We start from the raw sequence: 21,828 nt of genomic DNA, 5'->3' as shown, positions 1-21,828 counted from the left end.
GCTCTATCCAATAGACAGCAGTTCTACATTTGCAGAGGCATAGATGCTTTCAGATTGAAATGAACCATAGCAGTGTACTCTATGTTGGAAATATAACTATCCTGGGAATATTTGTCAGCAAGGGAAAAAATATTTTCTAAATAGTAAAAACTAAAAACAATCTCAGATTAGAATTCCAACTCTAATCTCTTTCAGGGATATAATCAGCCCATATGGAAGCAGCTTTTTATTTCAAAGTTGTTGTTTCCTTTCCTCCACCAAAGCTACTGTAAAAAATGAGTGAAGAAGCATTTCTCCAAATAATCATACACATCTTTATCCTGCTGCTAATATAAAGTGCCTACAAACAGCAAAGAGACATGATAGCAAACATACAGGGTTTAAAAAGAAAAAAAATGAAAGAAGAAGTCCACAGATCACCAACTCAAAAGCATACCTAAGCAGAAGAAATTTGGTCAGTTGGAATAAATTTTAAAAAATTGTTCCGTGTAATCATGATCCTTTCAAAACCACACTGTCACCATTGTTCCTGACTGAGATCTGGTCCTCCTTTGCCTCGTCCGATACAAACATGCAACTATGGGCAGCTCCCTTTAGATCAGCTTGTTTGCAGAGCAGCTTCTGAACAGGTCCACGCTTTCCCGATGGAAAGTTACTCCTTAAAGAAAGAAAAAAAAGACTCCCGCTTTCTCGGTGAGGAAACCTTCCCAGAGTCTCCCAGGCCTCTCTATACTTGCTTGACGCTGTTCAGCAGGTCTGTGAGCTCGCTGATGTACTTGATGGTGTATTTCAGCGTCTGTATCTTGGTCAGAGGCTGACCCCTTTGGCTGTAGACGGGAGGCAGGTAGTTGCGAAGAGTGTGCAGCGCTTCGGCCAAGGTCCTCATCCTCAGCTTCTCCCTTTCGCTGGCCTTTCTCCTGCGCTGAACGGACATCCTGACTTTGGAGCCCTTGGAGAGGGCTTTGCCCTGGCCAGGGCCCGGGAGATAGACAGGAGCAAAGTCCATCAGGTTATAGCTCCTGTTGCTGCTGTCGCTGTTGCTGCTGCTGGCACAGGGCATCTCCATCACAAGGGGACAAGGCGAGGATGCATAGGATTCGAAAGAAGGGGATGGAGAGATGCTCTGGGGAGATGAGCTCTGGCTGAGCTCCAGAGGTCCAGTCTTCCAGTCCCATGAGGAGAAGTAGGAAGAGTTCTCTGACTCCGCGCTCCCTTCCATGCTCACCAAAGCCTGGCCCGATTTGTGGCAAGGGGAAAAGCGGGAGTGATTTCCTGTAAAAGCTGCAAGCAGGGAAAATCTGTGGCCTCCCTGTCTGCGGAGAGCCTTTTATGATAGAGGGAGGGGTGGCGTAAGAAGTGACAAAATGGGAAACGGGGAAGGGGCCAAGGTGTGGGGAGGATTCAAAGGAAGGCAAGTGCCAAAATGGAAAATGAACTCCTGGCGGTGTTACTTTCCTCTCTATGATAATTATCAACCTTTGGCTAAAACCCATTTAAGCTAACAGGCCGTAGTGAGAAAGAAAAGTGGTGGTGGTTGAGGGGGAGAGATTATCATCTTGTAGCAAAACCAATTGAGCCTTCTTATCTACATTTAACAGTGTCCTGTGGAATAACTGGCAGTGGGAAAGGAAATATAGAAAACAGGCCGCAGGATCAACACCTAGGTTTCAATTTTATTTGACTGGATTGGATTTAAAGTGGTAATTTGGCTGACAAGGACACAACGACAACAAACTCCTACTACATATCCTTCCAGTGCTCCTATTTCCTGGTTTAAAGAAGCCATCCCAGTTTCTGATTTGATCCCAAAATGTCCCATTTTTCCTTTAAGGTAAAGGTAAAGGGACCCCTGACCGTTAAGTTCAGTTGCGGACTTTAACAAAATAGTAGATAATTTTAAAAAGTGACTATGGTGCTTCATGAAAAATAAATCAGTGTTAGGAATTTATTTTGTAGGGCTAAAAGGTAAAGGTAAAGGGACCCCTGACAGTAAAGTCCAGTCGCAAATGACTCTGGGGTTGCGGCGCTCATCTCGCTTTAATGGCCAAGGGAGCCAGGGTTTGTCCGCAGACAGCTTCCGGGTCATGTGGCCAGCATGACTAAGCCGCTTCTGGCGAACCAGAGCAGCGCACGAAAACGCTGTTTACCTTCCCGCTGGAGCAGTACCTATTTATCTACTTGCACTTTGACGTGCTTTTGAACTGCTAGGTTGGCAGGAGCAGGGACCAAGCAACGGGAGCTCACCCCGTCGCGGGGATTCGAACCACCGACCTTCTGATCGGCAAGCACTAGGCTCTGTGGTTTAGATCACAGCGCCATCCGCATCCTTCACTTTCCTTAGGATGTCCCTATTTTCAGTGGAGAAATGTTGGAGGGTATGGAATCATCCAACCCCTGAGCCATCTGAAAGCAGTCCTGTAAAGGGAAGGTTTTTAAAAACTGTTTTGTTATGTTTTTATATATGCTGGAAGATGCCCAGAGTGGAATGGAATGTCACCGTTTTCATTGGAGAAATGTTGGAGGTTATGCTATTGAATAAAATATTCCTCGTGGAATTGCTTCCAATAAAATGTGTTCCACTATGTCACACACCCCACAAACGCAGAGTTGATTCCCCACATTTTACTCCCCAAATATACCAAACTGGGGGGATGGAGAAATGTATTTCAGATTTTTAACGTTTGCATTGTCTTGTTTCTGGATCTAAACATTCTAAATGTCCATTATGTTGAACATTCCTTTTAAAAGCACACATCAAAAACAAGCATTAAAAGCCTTCCAAATTATTATAACCCCTATACAGCACTTGAAGCTCCTTGCACAAAACAATATCGTAATATGCAAATATATTCCCTTTTAGAGGCAATATTGCCTTTTGCCTACCCACCACCACAGAATAGTACAGATGTTCTACTTAGAATAATTTTCTCATATTGGTCTGAATGGCTTGGTAAAATAATGGAATTCTTTCTGAAGGCATTTCGATCAATCCCATTATCTACATTTAGCAGGAACAGTAGTGTCACATTATTTAGACAGAGCTTGGCTGACTCTTTCTAGTGGATGTAGCATAATGGTTTAGGAGACTACAGCTACTATCCTTTTTACCTGGGAGTAAGTGCCACTGAACTCAATCGGGCTTACTTCTGAGTAGACGTGTATAGTTCTATACTACAAGTTGGGAAATCTCTGGTTGGAATTGTGTTTTTGCTCTGAGCTCACTCAGGGCTTCCATTAACTTTTTTTTTATGGAAATGCAGGCGTGAGAATAATAACTTACCTACTGGAATTGCTGCAAGGATTTTAGATTTTTCATTTATTTAGAATACTTCTACCCTGCTTTAAGGCTCTCAGAGGCTGTCAAAATGAAACCTTGTACAGGAACAAAAATTACACTGTCTCCATACACACCATGCATTAAAAGCACAGCACCCAAGAATCCCGAGAATGCTGAGGTAAACCACAATTCCTGGGTTCTCTGGGGAAAAGTAATGTATTCATCCTTGTTCCTGCCTAGTGTCATAGCCAGGCAGCAGTTCCACCTAAAATCCGCAAAAGTAAGGGAAGGGGTCAGCCAGAACTCAGCGAGCTGATTATGAATGCAGCCTTCCTTTGCTGGTATTTAGCAAAAAGCAGCTCTCAAGCTGAAATTCCGGAGTTATCATCATAATCATCAACACCATCACTACTACTACTACTACTACTACTACTAATAATAATAATAATAATAATAAATTTCGTGCGGCCTTTCCTATCCGTGTTGCCCTTTTAAAAAAGCTATTACTTTTTTAAAAAAAAAATTATTAAATATTCTCTTGGGTTACAAAGGTCCGTACAGCATCTCTGCTTTCAGTTCTGAAATATACTCAGAGTCGCAAAGTGATTTCATGCTCTTTATTCAGCTCATAGTGGTGAGGAGGAATGAATGAAAGTCCCCTCAAAGTATCTGCTTTATATACATTAATTACACAATGGGCTGCACATGATTGGCTAATTCCGGAATTCTACTGTAAGCCAATCAGGTTGTGGATTCACTTCTATCTGGAGCATGATTGGGTGGTTCCTGCCAACCAATCATACTGCTGCATTGTTCTAGGACCAATCAGACTGCTGCATTCTGAATCCTATTGTTCTAGGACCAATCAGACTGCTACATCCTGGATCCTATTGTTCTAGGACCAATCAGACTGCTGCAGTTTGGATCCTATTCAACTCAGTACATAACGATTTCATAGATTTCTTTCTACAGATCATTCATATTCGGCATGAGATGCAGGCATAATAGACAATATAAAGTTGGGGAGAAGAGAGGTGGAGGGAGAGAGCTGGGAGGAGCGTAGGGGATGGTGGCTAACTTTCATTCTTCTACATAGCGTATGTATAGGGTTTGTGTGTCAGCGTCATGCGAGTAGTTTCTATTTCTGTTCGTTTCTTGGTTTTCGTTGGCAGTGAGAGAGGTGGGGGGGTGGGACTGTATTACCCTTCTCATACTGAGCAGGTACACTGTTGTTTAGTCGTTTAGTCGTGTCCGACTCTTGGACCCATGGACCAGAGCACGCCAGGCACTCCTGTCTTCCACTGCCTCCCACAGTTTGGTCAGACTCATGTTTGTAGCTTCGAGAACACTGTCCAACCATCTCATCCTCTGTCGTCCCCTTCTCCTTGTGCCCTCCATCTTTCCCAACATCAGGGTCTTTTCCATGGTGTCTTCTCTTCTCATGAGGTGGCCAAATTACTGGAGCCTCAGCTTCAGGATCTGTCCTTCCAGTGAGCACTCAGGGCTGATTTCCTTCAGAATGGAGAGGTTTGATGTTCTTGCAGTCCATGGGACTCTGAAGAGTCTCCTCCAGCACCATAATTCAAAAGCATCAATTCTTCGGCGATCAGCCTTCTTTATGGTCCAGTTCTCAATTACATACATCACTACTGGGAAAACCATAGCTTTAACTATATGGAGCAGGTACATACTCTCCAACATTTCTACAATGAAAACAGGGACACTCCATTCCGGCTCTGGCTGGGGAGGGTGGGATATAAATAAATTATTATTATTATTATTATTATTATTATTATTATTATTATTATACTATTATTATTATTATTTTACTGTTCATACTCTACCCTTCTGACTGAGTTGCCCCAGCCACTCTGGGCAGCTTCCAACATACATTAAGATGTAGCAAAACATTTTTTAAAAAACCTTCCCTATACAGGGCTGCCTTCAGACAGCTTGGGAGTCGGATAACTCCATACCCTCCAATAGTTCTCCAATGAAAATAGGGATGTTCTAAGGAAGAAGCGGGACATTCTGGGATCAAATCAGAAACAAGGTCGGCTTCTCTAAATCTGGGACTGTCCCTGTAAAATAGAGATACTTGGCGGATATCTCTATTTAAAAAATAGAAGACATCTGAAGGCAGCCCTGTATAGAGAAGTTTCCTTTTTAATGTTTAATGTTTTGTTATGCTTTTTAAAATGTTTTCGAAGCCGCCCAGAGTGGCTGGGGCAACCCAATCAGATGGGGGCGGGTGTAAATAAATAAAATATTATTTATTATTATTATTATGGAATAAGATGTTCCTACTTTCATTGGAGAAATGTTGGAGGTCATGTATCCCTTGGACTGCAGGCAGTGGAGGGCAAGAGTTAATTTCAATGGCACAGGCTTCTCAGAACTCCTCTCGAATTGTGATAGCAAGCTATAAGCCAAAATAGATGAACTAATTAAAATCTGAGCATTTGGGGTTGTGGTTATTAAACTTTGATTGCCGTTTTATATGAACGCAGAGACAAAGCGTTCCTGAAATTGTAGGCCTCATTTGGCTTCTCTAGTGAACACGAAGCAAAATGTACATATAAAAACCTGCAGAAGAATGTGGAAGCCTGTAACGTCCCCCCCCCCCAAAAAAAATACCTCACACGGAGCAATTGTCTTGATACCTTTTTCTGCTGTGAATGCATGGCACTAGGTGGGCACTAGTTGCTGGCTGAGGGGAAGCTGTGGTTGGTGGGTCAGTGTCTATTCACCCTAATGGCCCAAATTCACTGATGGTTAGATACACAAATAGTCTAACCTGATATGAGGCATTTTCATACTTCCCAAGAAGAAAATTATTATAAATTAATTTGGAGATGGTATTTAACACCAGTCAGATTAAATCAAATGAACAAGGAATATTTGGTGTTATGCTGGAGGGGATGCCAGGAAACAGGGAATTATGTTCACATGTGGTGGAGGTGTAAACATGTACATTTTTGGGGGGTGGCGGCAAAGGGTTTTTAAGGAGATAACAGAAACCATTGGGTTGAAGCTCCAGAAGTCCAGAGGTAGCATTATTATCAATTTACGATGGGGTGGGAGGTTCACAGGCTACAAAGGACTTGCTCACAAATTTATTGACAGCTGCATGAGTTATTATAGCTAAGAAGTGGAAGGGGCAAGCAGAATATACAGTGGTACCTCGGGTTACAGATGCTTCAGGTTACAGACTCCGCTCACCCAGAAATAGTACCTTGGGTTGAGAACTTTGCTTCAGGATGAGAACAGAAATCGCACGGCGGCAGCAGGAGGCCCCATTAGCTAACGTGGTGCTTCAGGTTAAGAACAGTTTCAGGTTAAGAACGGACCTCCAGAACGAATTAAGTTCTTAACCCGAGGTACCACTGTAAAATGGAAGAATGGTATAAAGAGGTGTGGGATATAGCTATTAATGATAAATGAACATGTGCCATTAAGGTAAGACGGAGAATATATGGAGATTTGTAAAATTTGTACTGTTAAAATGGAAAGGGGTCAAACCATCGCAAAAGGTGTTGAAAATCTGGGAGTTTGGATAGTTATAATGGAATGGTCTCGGTGCTGAGGCGCGCATTTTTATTCTTATTTATTTATTATTATTATTATTATTTTGTTTAAAAAAATAAAGAAAAAGAAAAGAAAAGTGCTTGTGAAAAATGATCTAATACTTGCCATTGTAAATTTTGCCACTTGGATCCCTCTTGCCCTTTGTACATCTCACCACTGAAGTCACTATCACACGATAAAAACATAACATTCTCTTTTCATTGTGGGTGTTAGGAAAGAAGCAAGAAACAGACTCGTTCCATTTTCCTGCGGCTAAAGGGGTTTTAAAATATAATATCTAGGGAGAATTCAAATTTGGGGGGTCTCAAAAATTTCTTCCACCTCATAAAAATCAGGGCAGAGAGGGGAAGGGCGCTTTTGGTCACTCAGTAATCTCATAATGTTAAAGGTTTTTGAGCTATGGAGCTCATATCGTAGGTGCGCTCGATGACACCATAAAAAAACAATATTTCCTGCCTGAGTGATAGGCTTTTGGTTTTTTTTAATCACTCCAACAATTTAATCAGCAATTTGAAGCCAAGCAACATTCAATCTTCAGCCGGTCAAGGGAGCCGTGGACTAAAAAAGGTTGAAACCCTCTCTCTGCCTTGGACCGATGAATGTCTCAGGGTCATGTGTGAAACAGCCCCAAAATCTGATTCGCGCAACCATGCAGGTTGGGTTTCTTGATCTCACTGGTGTCTCGCAAAGGCGGTGTCCTCTGGTCACACACTAGCAAGATCAGGGCCAATATGCCATATCTGAGAACCTCCCATGTGCACATTTGATCCCCCCAGAAGTGGCAATCTCAACTGACTGAGATGTGACAGCAACTTCCCAATTCATTAAGACAACTGGCCTCTAATCAACCGGCTTCCTAGATGAAAACAGTCTCATGTGCCGAATTTACACCTACTCACCTTTTAAGTACAACTTTTATGACTTGGCATTTTCCAGCTGATATTGAGGAGGGTCTTTTTAATGCCCCTGTTAAGAGAAGTTGAAAGGAGATGACGCCGTGTGGTTGGTCTTCTTTAATGTCTGCTTCTCGTTTTAAACTAACGGAAAAGGGTAAGAAATAGTGCAGAGTGCAGGCTTGTTGTTATTATTTGAGCAGAGAAGAGTGAGGTTTCCTTCCTGTCAAAATGTACACTTTTTCCAAGCACAATTGCTGTGTTTAACAGTCCTCCCTAATGCAAAAAAATGCCACTATTTTATGCTGATGAGTGTGTACAAAAACAAACAAAATGCAAGCCCCACTCTCCCCACAACCTCTGGCGGCTACTGCCATATAAATGAGGAATTTGTCTTCCAAAACGTACTCTCCTATTGCCATCAAAGTTTTTTACCCTGACATTTCATTTTTATAAAGCGTATGCTCAGAATAACAATCGTCTCCCATTTGTTTTCCTTTCTGCAATCTTGTCAGATGAGGAAGCTACATGACAAGCTTTTTCGGGCTTTGTAGAGAAGCAGCTTTCCCAAATCTATCCGTAACTTTTTAAAATGAAAGAATCAGCCTTCCAAAACAGATCTGATAATTATTTTAAAAATGTATTTTCCAAGCACCGTCTAGGACATTTCCTCCCCCTCCCAGCCCCCTAAAATGATACTGCCTTATGATATACTGTCATTTCAACAGGGGCTTCTGTGGTGTTAGAAATGCAGACTTGGTTCGTTCATAAGCCAGAGACTGATCTGCTAAAATTATTTAATGAGTTGACAGCCCCAGTCAAAACATTGTCAGAATCCTTCTCAGAAGATTCTGTGGTGATGGATTTCCAAGGTCAGTTCATAGAAGAGAATAGTGAGTGGCAAGAGAGATTTCCACATGCAGAACCTCCTGCAATGTCTGCATTGGTTTTGGAATCCGATGGGAGCTTCAAATGCATAAAACAACAATGACATCCTTGACCCATCTGCCATGCTAGAGGCTGCTGTGATTCCTGTTCCATTTGTCAGGCAGGAGTCTGAATGTACTGCCAAAATCTGGGTTGATACCTGATTTTTGGTCTCATGCCTAGAGGTTGCACACAAATGGCTCACTGTGCAGAGAAACCTGAGGCGGTTGCATTTAAATCGGCAGCTCTGTTGTTAATATACCTGGAACTAGATTCACCGCGAAATGCAATTCACTAATGCCCATATTGGCAGCTGTGGGGGAAGACGCAGATGAAAAACAGCTTGGCTCAACTCTAATTTCTTTGACTTGATCTGCCAGGCTCTGCCACACATATTTATCAGACCATGGCAGGCAATCATAGCTCTCTTATTCACTAAAAGGTTAGAAGTGAAACCACACAGACAGATGCATCAGTCTTCCGGAGATCAAAATTAGTGATGGTAATGCCCTGGAGGCAGAACTGGAAGGGACTTCTGCTAAAAAGTGAAGGCGCTTTGGGTCTGTGTGACTACATAGGCCAGAAATTGATGCAGAAGGAACATAGGTCTTTCTGCTTTGAATGCCAAAGGTCCCCATGTTTGATCCTTGGAATCTTCTAGTGGAGCTGTGGGAGAGAGCTCTGTCTGAAACCCTTCAGGACCATGGACAGTACATGAAGATAACACTGTACTGATCTGGAAGGATCATTGTCCAGATTAAGCATAAGGCATGGGTAGGCAAACAAAGGCCTGGGGGCTGGATCCAGCCCAATCGCCTTCTAAATCCGGCCAGTGGATGGTCCAGGAATCAGTGTGTTTTTACATGAGTAGAATGTGTGTTTTTATTTAAAATGCATCTCTGGAGTATTTGTGGGGCATAGGAATTCGTTCATTATTTTTTAAAAAATATAGCCCAGCCCCCCCCCCCCAAGGTCTGAGGGACATTGGACTGGCCCCCTGCTGAAAAGGTTTGCTGACCCCTGGCATAAGGCAACTTTCTATGCACCTAACATGGTTGTCAGGACTGTTTGCCAGGACACAGTTCTGAAGATATTGGATAATCTTACTCTTAATTTATGGGGGAAACAGTTTCTAGTCTAGAACGGTTTTGAAGATATGTTTGAAAATATGTGGGCAATGCAGGCTGAGATCTCAGAAGCCAGAAGGGTGGCTGGATAAAATTACCAGCAATTTGAGGTTGGGGTCCAGTACGCTGTACAGTCTTCCTCTTTTGAGGGGCAGATGGGGCTCATCAACCTGGGAAGGTAGCCCGTCTAGGAGAAGGAAAACTCTAGGAGACTGTAAACCTCCGCTGCCTTGCAGGATAGCTTCAGGAGAAGAAAAGGCTAAGGAGCAAACCCTATGGAAATCCGGAGTGGAGTCCCTAAGACGGTCAGATAGCATCTTGAATGCCTCCTTCTGGCATCTCCTGCAGTCCAGCTGGTGCCAAACATATTGCTCTGTTTTCCTTTGGGCCACATCAGCAAAGCCAAGAGGGGGGTCTTGTCATCTTTGCAGCCCAGGACTACCCAGATGGTAAAGGGCCTGTGGAATATCTGCCTGTCCAGTACGTTTCCTCTGCGCAAAACCTCTGTCCGTTTTCTCTGCGCAAGCCTCTGTGGGAAACGTCTTCAAGCAGAAACAGAGTTGAGCAGCGGTTGCCTCTGTGTGAGAAGAAGGAAAAGAAAGTCCACACTGTTCTTGCTCTCTAACAGCGCTTATTTACAAGCCAAATAAAGAATTCCATCTGAACTTGGACACATGCTGTGCCATTTACTTGTTCTTTCTCGCTCTGGGTGAAAAGTGAAGCTAAACTTCACACAGACGGTAGGACCACTGGACGGTTGAATTCAGTAAAAGCCAACAATGAGGTTGCGGCACTCATCTTGCATTCAGGCTGAGGGAGCTGGTGTTTGTCCAGGGACAGCTTTCCAGGTCATGTGGCCAGCATGACTAAACCGCTTCTGGTACAATGGAACACAGTGATGAAAACCAGAGCTCATGGAAATGCCATTTACCTTCCCACCGCAGAGGTACCTATTTATCTATTTGCACTCATGTGCTTTCAAACTGCTAGGTTGGCAGGAGCTGGGACAGAGCAATGAGAGCTCACCCCGTCACACAGATTCGAACTGCCAACTTTCCGATCGGAAAGCTCAAGCAGCTCAGTGGTTTAGCCCACAGCACCACCTGTGTCCCTGCCCAGATGACAAGACTAATGACAGCAATATTCTCTTTCCCCTGCAAATCTCTGCGCTACCCAAAAGCCATCACCCAGAGGAAATTCTGAATGTCCTGTATGGGGAACAAAGGACTACGGCAGGAAGGACAATAATCCCCTTTTCCTCATGCTCTCATCCATGTTGAGCTACAGGAGGTCTAGTGTATTATGCCCTATACAGCTCCTTTTCATGCTTAGGAAAACCAAAATAAATTGTTCCTCATTGTACACACTGCAGAACAAATTGTGCAATCTAAGTGAATCATATGGGACCTATCTTTCGGGAATATTTCTTAAAAATCTCTTGTAGGGTACACCTTTGGTTTGTACCTTACTGTTGTATTAAACCTTTGTGAACTTTATTTAAAATAAAGATAGCTACAGTACCATAATGTTAGAATGTGTGGGTTTGTGTTCTGGGCCAGTTTTCCTCCAAACATTTTGGACTACAACTCCCATCACCCCCAACCAGAATGGCTTATAGTCAGGGATGATGGAGTTGTAATCCAACCGTGTTTGGAAAAGCATGATTGGCATCACTACTAATCAGATGCTTTGTTTGCTATGAATCAGATTAAGCTTGCAGCCTTTTTACCCGAGAGTAAGCAACATTAATGGGACGCGGGTGGCGCTGTGGGTTAAACCACAGAGCCTAGGGCTTGCCGATCAGAAGGTCGGCGGTTCGAATCCCTGACGGGGTGAGCTCCCGTTGCTCGGTCCCTGCTCCTGCCAACCTAGCAGTTCGAAAGCATGTCAAAGTGCAAGTAGATAAATAGGTACCACTCCGGCGGGAAGGTAAACGGCATTTTCATGCGCTGCTCTGGTTTACCAGAAGTGACTTAGTCATGCTGACCACATGACCCGGAAGCTGTATGCTGGCTCCCTCGGCCAATAAAGCAAGATGAGCGCCACAACCCCAGAGTCGGCCACGACTGGACCTAATGGTCAGGGGTCCCTTTACCTTTAAGCAACATTAACATACAGAGACTTCCTTCCGAGTATACAGTTGTACTATAAAGCCTACAATCCTCTTCACATAATTAAGTGTTGTTGAGCAAAGAATGACATTTCCAGGTAAATATGTTTAGGACCTGGATCTGGAAGGTTGACCTAGGTTTTCCTTGTGGTTCCCAAGAAGAGCTGATCACTTCACCTGTTGTTTTTTAAAAAACAAAACACCCAAACAGGGATGGAGGCTGGTTGTTAAAAGATCAAAGACTATAAATGTGTCAAACTCTGAAATGCAAATCACCTGCCACAAAGTTGAAGGAGCAATTCCTGCATTGACACCTTAGTGTCAAAGGTTCCAATTAGGTTGAACTGATGGAAAAGAAAAGGCCAAAGACAACATATTTATCGCCTATTCGGATTTGTTATCTCCCCAGTTGAGTTGGACAATGGCATGAAAGTCTATCATTCGGAATTATCTCTCCCTAAATTTGTCAAGGGACCTATCCATTCATGGTGAAGTTGCATGCAATTGCTGAAGAGAGACTGGGGCCTGAGGGGAAAGCACCACTGGAAATAAAGCAGCAAAGAAAATATGTCTCTTATACTTTGACATATTCCATATTTCTCCAAAGGCATCGACTCATCATGAAGATTTTTGATCTGGCATTTTTAGCTGCTCCTGATGTATATAACTTTCTGTGTGTGGTAACTGGCATTTCATAGGTAGCTGGGAAGTGTTTCTGCTATATTTCTATCAGCTTAACATTATATGTCAATATTTGGCAGCCCTCCCATGTGTTGAAAGAACGTATGGGGGGGGGGGTTATAGTGTTCTGCTAACATCCCTGCCATGGAAATGTTTCTCTGCCACCTGTGTGGGAAAGTCTGTTATTCAATTCCTATTCCTGGGAACTTAAAAATCTGACTTATATTGAGTCAGAGTTAGTGGATGAAACCAATACAGTGGTACCTCTGGTTACGAACTTATTCGTTCCAGAGGTCCGTTCTTAACATGAAACCGTTCTTAACCTGAGGTACCGCTTTAGCTAATGGGGCCTCAGGCCGCCGCCGCCGCACGATTTCTGTTCTCATCCTGAGGTAAACTTCTTAACCCGAGGTACTACTTCCAGGTTAGCGGAGTCTGTAACCCAAAGTGTTTGTAACCTGAGGTGTTTGTAACCCGAGGTACCAGTGTAGTGGGTCCAGTGGTCAAGAAGGCAATTTCTGCATGTGTTGTAGAGGGAAGGAAGGGGCAGATGGGGCTCATCCACCTGGAAAGGTAGCCCATCTAGCAGAAGGGAAACTCTGATCCTAAACCTCGGCCGCTTTGTGGGGTATATTTGGGAGGAAAAAAGGCTAAGGAGTAAACCCTACACAAATCCAGAGTGGACTCTTGTAGGCATCCTTGTGGCAACTCCTGCAACCCAACTGTAGCCAAACATATTGCTCAGCTTTCCTCGGGACCACATCAGCGAGGCTGCCTGGGCAGCCCAGAACTTCCATACACACTACCTAGGGAGGTCACTTGGGTGCTGCTAACGCAGCTGGATGACTTCAGCCCCGGAGACGCAATCCAGTGCCAACAATGGTAGCATCTTTCCAGAGTTTCAGGCAGGAACCCTTCCCAGCTCTCCTGAGAGGGATTCAGTCTGGGACTTTCTGTGAACAAAGCACTACCAGTGGAGCTATAGACAGTCAGCCCCCTGCCCTACATCCAATCTCCTCTAGGCAAGGAGGAACCTGACCCAACCAGACTCCCTCTTCATATGGAGCAGCTCTACCTATGCATCAAACCCAATGGGAAGTGCATTGGTGGGGCCAGTGGGCCCTCATGCATTCTTTCCATCCATGGAGCAGTGGGCTGTGTAAGCACTGGTGTGCTTTCGAACTGCCAGGTTGGCAGGAGTTGGGACAGAGTAAGGAGGTGCGGGTGGTGCTGATCAGAAGGTCGGTGGTTCGAATCCGCAAGACAGAGTGAGCTCCTGTTGCTCTGTCCCAGCTCCTGCCAACCTAGCAATTCGAAAGCATGCCAGTGCAAGTAGATAAATAGGTACAGTACCTCTGAGGTGGGAAGGTAAAGAGTGTTTCCGTGCACTCTGGTTTCTGTCACAGGCACCAGAAGCGGTTTAGTCATGCTGGCCACATGACCCAAAAAGCTGTCTGTGGACAAACAACAGCTCCCTTGCCATGAAAGCGAGATGAGCGCTGCAACCCCATAGTCGCCTTTGACTAGACTTAACCATCCTAGACAGCATCTTAAAAAGCAGAGACATCACCTTGCCAATAAAGGTCCGTATAGTTAAAGCTATGGTTTTCCCAGTAGTGATGTATGGAATTGAGAGCTGGACCATAAAGAAGGCTGATTGCCGAATAATTGATGCTTTTTAATTATGGTGTTGGAGGAGATTCTTGAGAGTCCCATGGACTGCAAGAAGATCAAACATCTCCATTCTTAAGGAAATCAGCCCTGAGTGCTCACTGGAAGGACAGATCCTGAAGCTGAGGCTCCAATACTTTGGCCACCTTATGAGAAGAGAAGACTCCCTGGAAAAGACCCTGATGTTGGGAAAGATGGAGGGCACAAGGAGAAGGGGACGACAGAGGACGAGATGGTTGGACAGTGTTCTCGAAGCTTAGAACATGAGTTTGACCAAACTGCGGGAGGCAGTGGAAGACAGGAGTGCCTGGCGTGCTCTGGTCCATGGGGTCACGAAAAGTCGGACACAACTAAACGACTAAACAACAACCATCCGAGGTCCTTTACCTTTACCAATTTTATTGTGCTCTTCTTTAGCTCTATTTTGTCACCCAGAGGCAAATGCGAAGAGAAGGTCCATCAGCAACTAATTAGCTATCTTACAAACATTTTCCCCTTCAAAATTATAAATAAATAGGGAAACTACTGTAACCAGGAGGCTGTCTTGCGTACCTCCAAGAAACAATAACAATTAATTAATCTTGTTTGTTTTTTTGAAAGGGCTGATTGCATTGTGCTGAAGCAGAAAATGAAAACCACATTCATTTACTGACAGAGAATTTTAAATCTTTTTAGAAAGAATTTTCTGACTGGCTCCTCTTTCCGATCTCGAAGCCTTCTCTGAAAACTTTAGCATTAGCACTTTTAGGATAAAATGCAGACAGCTCGCAGTGAGAAAGATTAATGGGAGCTGTTATCACGAGTCAAGGTAAAAATCTTTTCATGTCTAAGGAGGTGTTGAAGCTCTGCCATTTTACATCAGCAGATGAAAGGAAGCCACAGTTAGCAATATTACTAGATCTGTTATAGGCTAAGTGCTACTGGTGAAATAATAAAACTCAGTGGTAGATTTAGCACTTTGCCCTTCAGGAAGGAAAACACGTCTTATTTCTAACACTGTCTCAATGTGCAGTGCAGCTTTCTATGCTAGTTTCTAAACACAGCCTCCCTTTGTGTCAAAGAGAGTGTTGATCCGCTATATATATTTAAAAAGCCCCATAAATATTCCTGTTAAAAAGAAAGGTCATCTAGATTTGATAAGAATTTAATTCTAGAGTCTTCCTTGGGGAAACAAGGTTTTGAAAGCAGTTTCTAGAAAGTACAGTGGTACCTCAGGTTAAGTACTAAATTCGTTCCGGAGGTCCGTTCTTAACCTGAAACTGTTCTTAACCTGAAGCACCACTTTAGCTAATGGGGCCTCCTGCTGCTGCCGTGCTGCTGGAGCATGATTTCAGTTCTCATCCTGAAGCAAAGTTCTTAACCCGAGGTACTATTTCTGGGTTAGCGGAGTCTGTAACCTGAAGCGTATGTAACCTGAGGGACCACTGTAGTTATGTACAGTCCAAAAACCCCCCCTAAAGTCTAGTGGCACTTTTAAATACCTCCACATTTCTGCTTCTTTTCCCTTTCCAAGGAAGGTTCTTCTGGAAAGACATCCCTTTTAAGGCTAAGGCATGTAATGATGGATTTTGTAATGCACAATCATTTTCTGCAGTATAGCTACCACATATTTATCATTTGCTAAGGAATGCGAAAAGCAGTCTAGCACCTGGATATTAAACTGAGTTGCCTTTCAGCACATCGAAGGTAATATCTACAACAGTTCAGGTTTGGGGAAGCTTTTCATGTTTCACTTGTTTAAGTACAGTAGACATTTTCCTAGCTACAGGCACAAGGAAACTTCTTGCGCGGTTTAATACCAACTCCTAACAGATCGAGGATGCTATACAGCCTTAAACAGCTCAGGACCTCAATACCACAAGGACTGTCTATTTCCATATGATGCTGAGATCATCTTCTGAGGCCCTTCTTTGTGTGCCTCCTTCTCAAGAGGTCCAGAGGGTGGCAACACGAGAACGGGCCTTCTCTGCAGTGGGTCCCCGTCTGTGGGATGCTCTCCCCAGGGAAGTTTGCCTGGCACCTTGATTATATACCTTTAAGGTAAGGTAAAGGTAAAGGTACCCCTGCCCGTACGGGCCAGTCTTGACAGACTCTAGGGTTGTGCGCCCATCTCACTTAAGAGGCCGGGGGCCAGCGCTGTCCGAAGACACTTCCGGGTCACGTGGCCAGCGTGACAAAGCTGCATCTGGCAAGCCAGCGCAGCACACGGAAACGCCGTTTACCTTCGTGCCAGTAAGCGGTCTCTATTTATCTACTTGCACCCAGGGGTGCTTTCAAACTGCTAGGTTGGCAGGCGCTGGGACCGAGCAACGGGAGCGCACCCTGCCTTTAGGAGCCAGGCAAAAAGGCTCCTTTTTAATCAGGCCTTTGGTTGATCTGGTTGACATCCAATGCCCTTTTAAAATGTGTTGGGGCTGAAATGGATTAAAAGCCATATAAGCAAACTTAGTAGTGTCAGTTGAGTGCTGGTGGTTGCTAGGTTGTGGAGGTCCTTGTGACATGCCCTTCATTGTGACACCTCCCTCTGCTGGCTCCTTGGTCACTGGGGCTCTAGAGGCATAGCGATCTCCTTTGGTTTGATCATTCAGCGAGTGAGAGAGAAAGTGGATGGAGATGTAAGTAGACTTTCTCATCAGCATCTACATTCTGTGCTGGAAATGCTCCCTGACAGTCTATGGGAACATTTAAAATAGGGAGGTCCTAAGGAAAAGCAGGACATTCCAGGATCACATAAGAAACTGGGACAGCTTCTGTAAATCTGGGACAGTCCCTGGGAAATAGGGGCACTTGGGGGGCCTGTTACCTGGCCTTTCACACCAGAGAGTTGTATTTTCAAGCCCTGTTGACATCCAATGCCCTTTTGTGTTGGGGCGTGTGATTGGGCTGTTTTTGTTTTATTATGTATTTTGTATTTTTATATTGTTATCTTATCCTGTGAACTGCCCTGAAACCAGTGGGTATGGAGGGGTATACATATTGAATTAATAACAACAACAGTAATAATTTTAGATAGTTGTAACTTGCCCTGGGACCTCCTAATGAATATAGGACCAAAGAAGCAGATAGGTAGGTTAGATAGCTAATGCTCAGTAGGTGCAGGAACAACAGAAGCTTGACTATAAAGGAATAAATTTCATTTTACATACTTGTAAAAAGCTGAACATGGATAAAAAGCCAATTTAGTGTCAGTTGAGAGTAGTGTCAGTTCAGTGCTGGTGGTTGCTAGGTTGCGGAATTCCTTGTGACACGCCCTTCATTGTGACACCTCCCTCTGCTGGCTCCTTGGTCACTAGGGCTCTAGAGGCATAGCAATCTCCTTTGGTTTGATCTCCTTTGGTTTGATCATTCAGCGATTGAGAGAGAAGTGGGTAAGTAGATTTTCTCATCTGCATTCTGTGCTGGTAATGCTCCCTGACAGTCTTAGGGAACATTTAAAAGATTAAGATCAGGAATAATTTAAATGCTTCAGCCAGCCCTTCTGGGCATCTTTATGACTCCACCCACTGTTTTGTAACAGGGAAGGGAAGTGACTGTGGATTCTGCTTACAATTTAGGAAAAGAAAAACAAACATGCCAAGCCTTGGAAAAGGCATTCTTTTTAGGCACTTGCTAACTCGCCAAGGGAGTATTAAGCATGTCCTCTGGAGAAGGTAGTATCTTGCATGGTCTTCCTCCTCTTCCTTCCTCCCAGGGCCCATTTTCAAAGGAAAGCCAAGGTACAAAACCCTTCAGCATGTTGATGTTCCTTCCATAGTAATATTAGTATTTGGTATTTCATGTTTCCCTTTTAAACCACCCTTCTCCACACTAAGCAAACCCATCTCTTTCAATGAGATGGTGAGAATTGTCTTATAATACCCAGAGGGTGCTATTCTGGCTACAGTATTCAAGCACTCTCTTCACAGGATACCCATAATGATATGCCTAGGAAAGTGAATCCATCTTGAGCTTTGAGTTGAGAATGCCCAAACCAGTTTAGGGATGTAGATCAGGAGAGTACTGTGAGTCCCATTTCTCACATTTTAACAGGCCTTCTCTGCAGTGGCTCCCCGTCTGTGGGATGCTCTCCCCAGGGAAGTTTGCCTGGCGCCTTCATTATAAACCTTTAGGCACCAGGCAAAAAGGTTCCTTTTTTAACCAGACCTTTGGTTGATGTTTGACATCCTATGCCCTTTTAAAATGTGGCTCTTTTCGGGGGGGGGGTTGTTATTGGGTTGTTTTTATTTTATGTATGTTGTGATCTTTTTGGTGAACCGCCAAATAGGGCAGTATATAAATATTATATAAATAATATAAATAAATAAATATATTAAAATATAAATATTATATAAATAATATAATATATAAATAATATAAATAATAACAATGATAATAATACAGCACAGGTCTAGACACGTCTGCTCAAAAATAAGTCCCATTGAGTTCAGTAGGATTTATTTCCTGGTAAATGTGTATAGAATTGTAGTTTTAACCTTAGTTTTCACTATAATGTGGTAAAGTCTGATTTAACCCTAAGTATGCAGAGGACTAAGGGACGCGGGTGGTGCTGTGGGTTAAACCACAGAGCCTAGGACTTGCCGATCAGAAGGTCGGTGGTTTGAATCCCCGCAACGGGGTGAGCTCCCGTTGCTCGGTCCCTGCTCCTGCCAACCTAGCAGTTCGAAAGCATGTCAAAGTGCAAGTAGATAAATAGGTACCGCTCCGGCGGGAAGGTAAACGGTATTTCCATGCGCTGCTCTGGTTCGCCAGAAGTGGCTTAGTCATGTTGGCCACATGACCCGGAAGCTGTACACCGGCTCCTTCAGCCAATAAAGCGAGATGAGCGCCACAACCCCAGAGTTGGCCACGACTGGACCTAATGGTCAGGGGTCCCTTTACCTTTACGCAGAGGACTATAGTCTTAGATCTGAGAGCAAAGCTGTAGTAAGGCTTATAGGAAAGTGAAACTTGCATGCATTGCTAGATATATATGCTTATCTGTTAATATGAAACAGCCAATTTTATTACGCCACGGCAAGGCTGTATCAGTGCCCTCCATAGTTGTTACAGTACTGAGAATCCCAGCATTTATTTGAAGAAATAGGATTCTAGGCTATGGCAAAACCCTAAAAGAACAGGGCACATTTATATCGCAAACACAAATATAATACCTTCTCTAACAGACCCTGTGATATGCAGTTTTACAAGAAAATGTTATCCCTTCTTAAGATTCCTTGGGAACAAGGTAAACCATGCTGGCTAAGCTGCTTTCAGGCTTTTATATTCACATTTGCAGAGTGCCACAATAGATTACACACACACACACACACACACACATCTGGGTAATGAATAGAAGTTTAAAGAGAAGGTTTAAGAAGTGCCAAGTTCTTAAATTTCCTTCACAGCTTTGTCACGTTTCTGACCAGTAAGACAAACTAACTTGCACAAATAGCAAAAGACAGAAACAGAAGACAACTTGGATACAGGCATCTGAAATAATATGTATTTTTATTTGAAACTTGCAAACTACACAGCCAAACATTAATGACAGGTCTGTTGGCCCGACAGCAGTGCGATTTGCCACAGCAGATAAAATTCACCATTCCAAGCTGAGCAGAATTCTGCAGGGCAAGACTCTTCTCAATAACGCACAACTGGCAGAAGGCTTGAGATGCTTCCACTCATGAGATACTTTGTGCTGGAAAAGGAGCACTTAGGATGGGATGTAGTGACATTGCTACATGTTGCCTTGTGCGATGGTCAGTTTCTCCCAATCTCAGGAGAAATGTTAGCAGTTCGCTCCTCCGTTGCTAGGTGTGTGATTGTTAAATCACATGTGTTTACTTTCTAGGCTTGGAAAGTGTAAGAACGGAAGTCAGTCTTATCCCTCTTCCACTGTACTGTACTTTTGTACTTTTCTTTCTCTCTCTCTTGGAGAAGATGTGAGAGGACGCCATGGTTGTTTTGTCCTGTATATATTGCTTAATAAACCACTTAGAATGCTATACTCGTGCTCCACAGTCGTTTCTGCTATACTCTGCTGAGTGAGTGTGCATATGTCTTTTGATATGTGTCGCTGGTGCGCACTGGCACTGATTTGTGAACGTCCCGGGCTGCGCTTTATCAGGAAGACGCCCAGAGAGGTCTGTCTCATTCTGGGTCCTGCGTGTGCCCCCAGGCGTGTTCCGACAGGTCATGCAGCTAAAAGGGACTTCTCCAGCGGCTTCTCTGGAGGGCCTAGAGCCCACAAACCACAGCTGTGCAGCTGTTTCTGAGCTAGCTCAGTCAGTAGAGCACAAGATTCTTAATCTCAGGGTTATGGGTTTGAGCTCCACACTGGACAAAAGATTCCTGCATTGCAAGAGGTTAGTGCATTTCACATCTAAAACAGCAAGTCCTCCCAATTTCTTACAAACCGGTTTTAGGGCATGTCCCAGCCACAGCTGTGCACACCCAAGCCCCATATTTTCAATGGGCGAGTTAAACATGTCCGTAAGTCTTTTCCAGTGCAATTTCAAAGTACCTTAATTAACTTTACGTGGATTTCACCTTAATTTCTAGTTTTTGCAATGACCATCCTATGCGCGTCACAAATCACTTCTGTGCATGTCTATAGGTTAAAACGCCATGCAATTCTCCCACCTTACAAAATAATATCATCAAGTAGTAAACTTTACAGCAAACCCCCTGCTTTATAGGAATGCAGAAATATATATTGCCTCGGTTCCCTCCCATAACCTGTGGTTTGCATCTGGATGTGACATGATAGACATGCAATATCTGGGACCAGATATTTTTTTGTTGGGGGAAAGAATACGATGGACATAGCAACACTTGTTCCAGGTAAACATGGGTAACAGTGCATTATAAATTCTTCTGCACATCATTTCACCATTTAATTAAGTCTGTTTGAGACAACTGGGCTGGCTGGGGCTGATAGGAATTGCTGAAGAACCACAGATTAGCTACCCTTGCATTTATACACAAGGTTTATACAATTACACAATGCTTATAAGGCTGTAGTAAGGCAGTTAAAACCACAGATAGTCATGGGCTTCAGACACTTCTCTTGGGCTGCAATTCTACACCCACTTACCTGGGAGCAAACCCCATTAAACACAATGGGACTTAATTTTGAGTAGACATGTACAGAATTGCAGTGTAGGATAAGGCGTGCAGTCCTAGGGACTCTAATATGAAAAGTTCAGCTGAAATCAATAGGATTTGCTTCCCGGCAAATGCACTTAGGACTCCAGTATAAAGAAGTAAAATACTTTAATCATCAAAAGGGTTGAGGTGTTCGGCTATTACATAATACTGCCCAGATTTAATTTAGGCTTTGATTTAACCCCATGGCCGGAGGTGAACTGCCATTCTTTTTGATGTTTAATTCAAAGGCTTTTGGCTCCAGTGCTCACAAAATCAAAAGAAAGGGCACAATATTGATGTGGTAAATATATAATGCCAACATGTGACACTGATCCATTGACTTGCTGCTGATTTACTTGTAGTATACACTTTCCAGGGAAAGATACTGCACAGCAGTAAATTCAGCTGAGCTACAGTACGCTCTGA

General features: G+C 43.7%; 2 protein-coding genes across 8 annotated transcripts in view; both read right to left on the bottom strand.

Annotated features, from left to right (window-relative positions):
* Positions 1-21,828, bottom strand: part of KCNS3 (potassium voltage-gated channel modifier subfamily S member 3) — a 466,063-nt gene that overhangs the window by 80,500 nt on the left and 363,735 nt on the right. For 5 of the 7 annotated variants that reach the window (XR_014561928.1, XR_014561929.1, XM_083730475.1 and 2 more), the window contains exon 2: positions 17,421-17,442. The exons of the other annotated variants lie outside the window; for them this stretch is intronic. The gene's annotated coding sequence lies outside the window, so the exon portion shown is untranslated. The remainder of the gene's footprint in view (positions 1-17,420; positions 17,443-21,828) is intronic. 7 annotated transcript variants of the gene reach the window in all.
* Positions 312-1,810, bottom strand: MSGN1 (mesogenin 1). The gene has a single exon (XM_083734069.1). The coding sequence runs from the start codon at positions 1,217-1,219 to the stop codon at positions 728-730; it is 492 nt and encodes a 163-aa protein (XP_083590195.1). The 5' UTR covers positions 1,220-1,810; the 3' UTR covers positions 312-727.

The sequence above is a fragment of the Podarcis gaigeae genome (assembly GCF_964106915.1).
Source record: "Podarcis gaigeae genome assembly, chromosome: 3".
Taxonomy (NCBI): domain Eukaryota; kingdom Metazoa; phylum Chordata; class Lepidosauria; order Squamata; family Lacertidae; genus Podarcis; species Podarcis gaigeae.
Note: the sequence above shows the minus strand (reverse complement) of the source record. Positions and strands in the feature narration are given on the sequence as shown.

Coding starts and splice junctions, on each gene's coding strand:
- MSGN1 (XM_083734069.1), bottom strand. CDS start 1,219: ATGGAAGGGAGCGCGGAGTCAGAGAACTCTTCCTACTTCTCCTCATGG.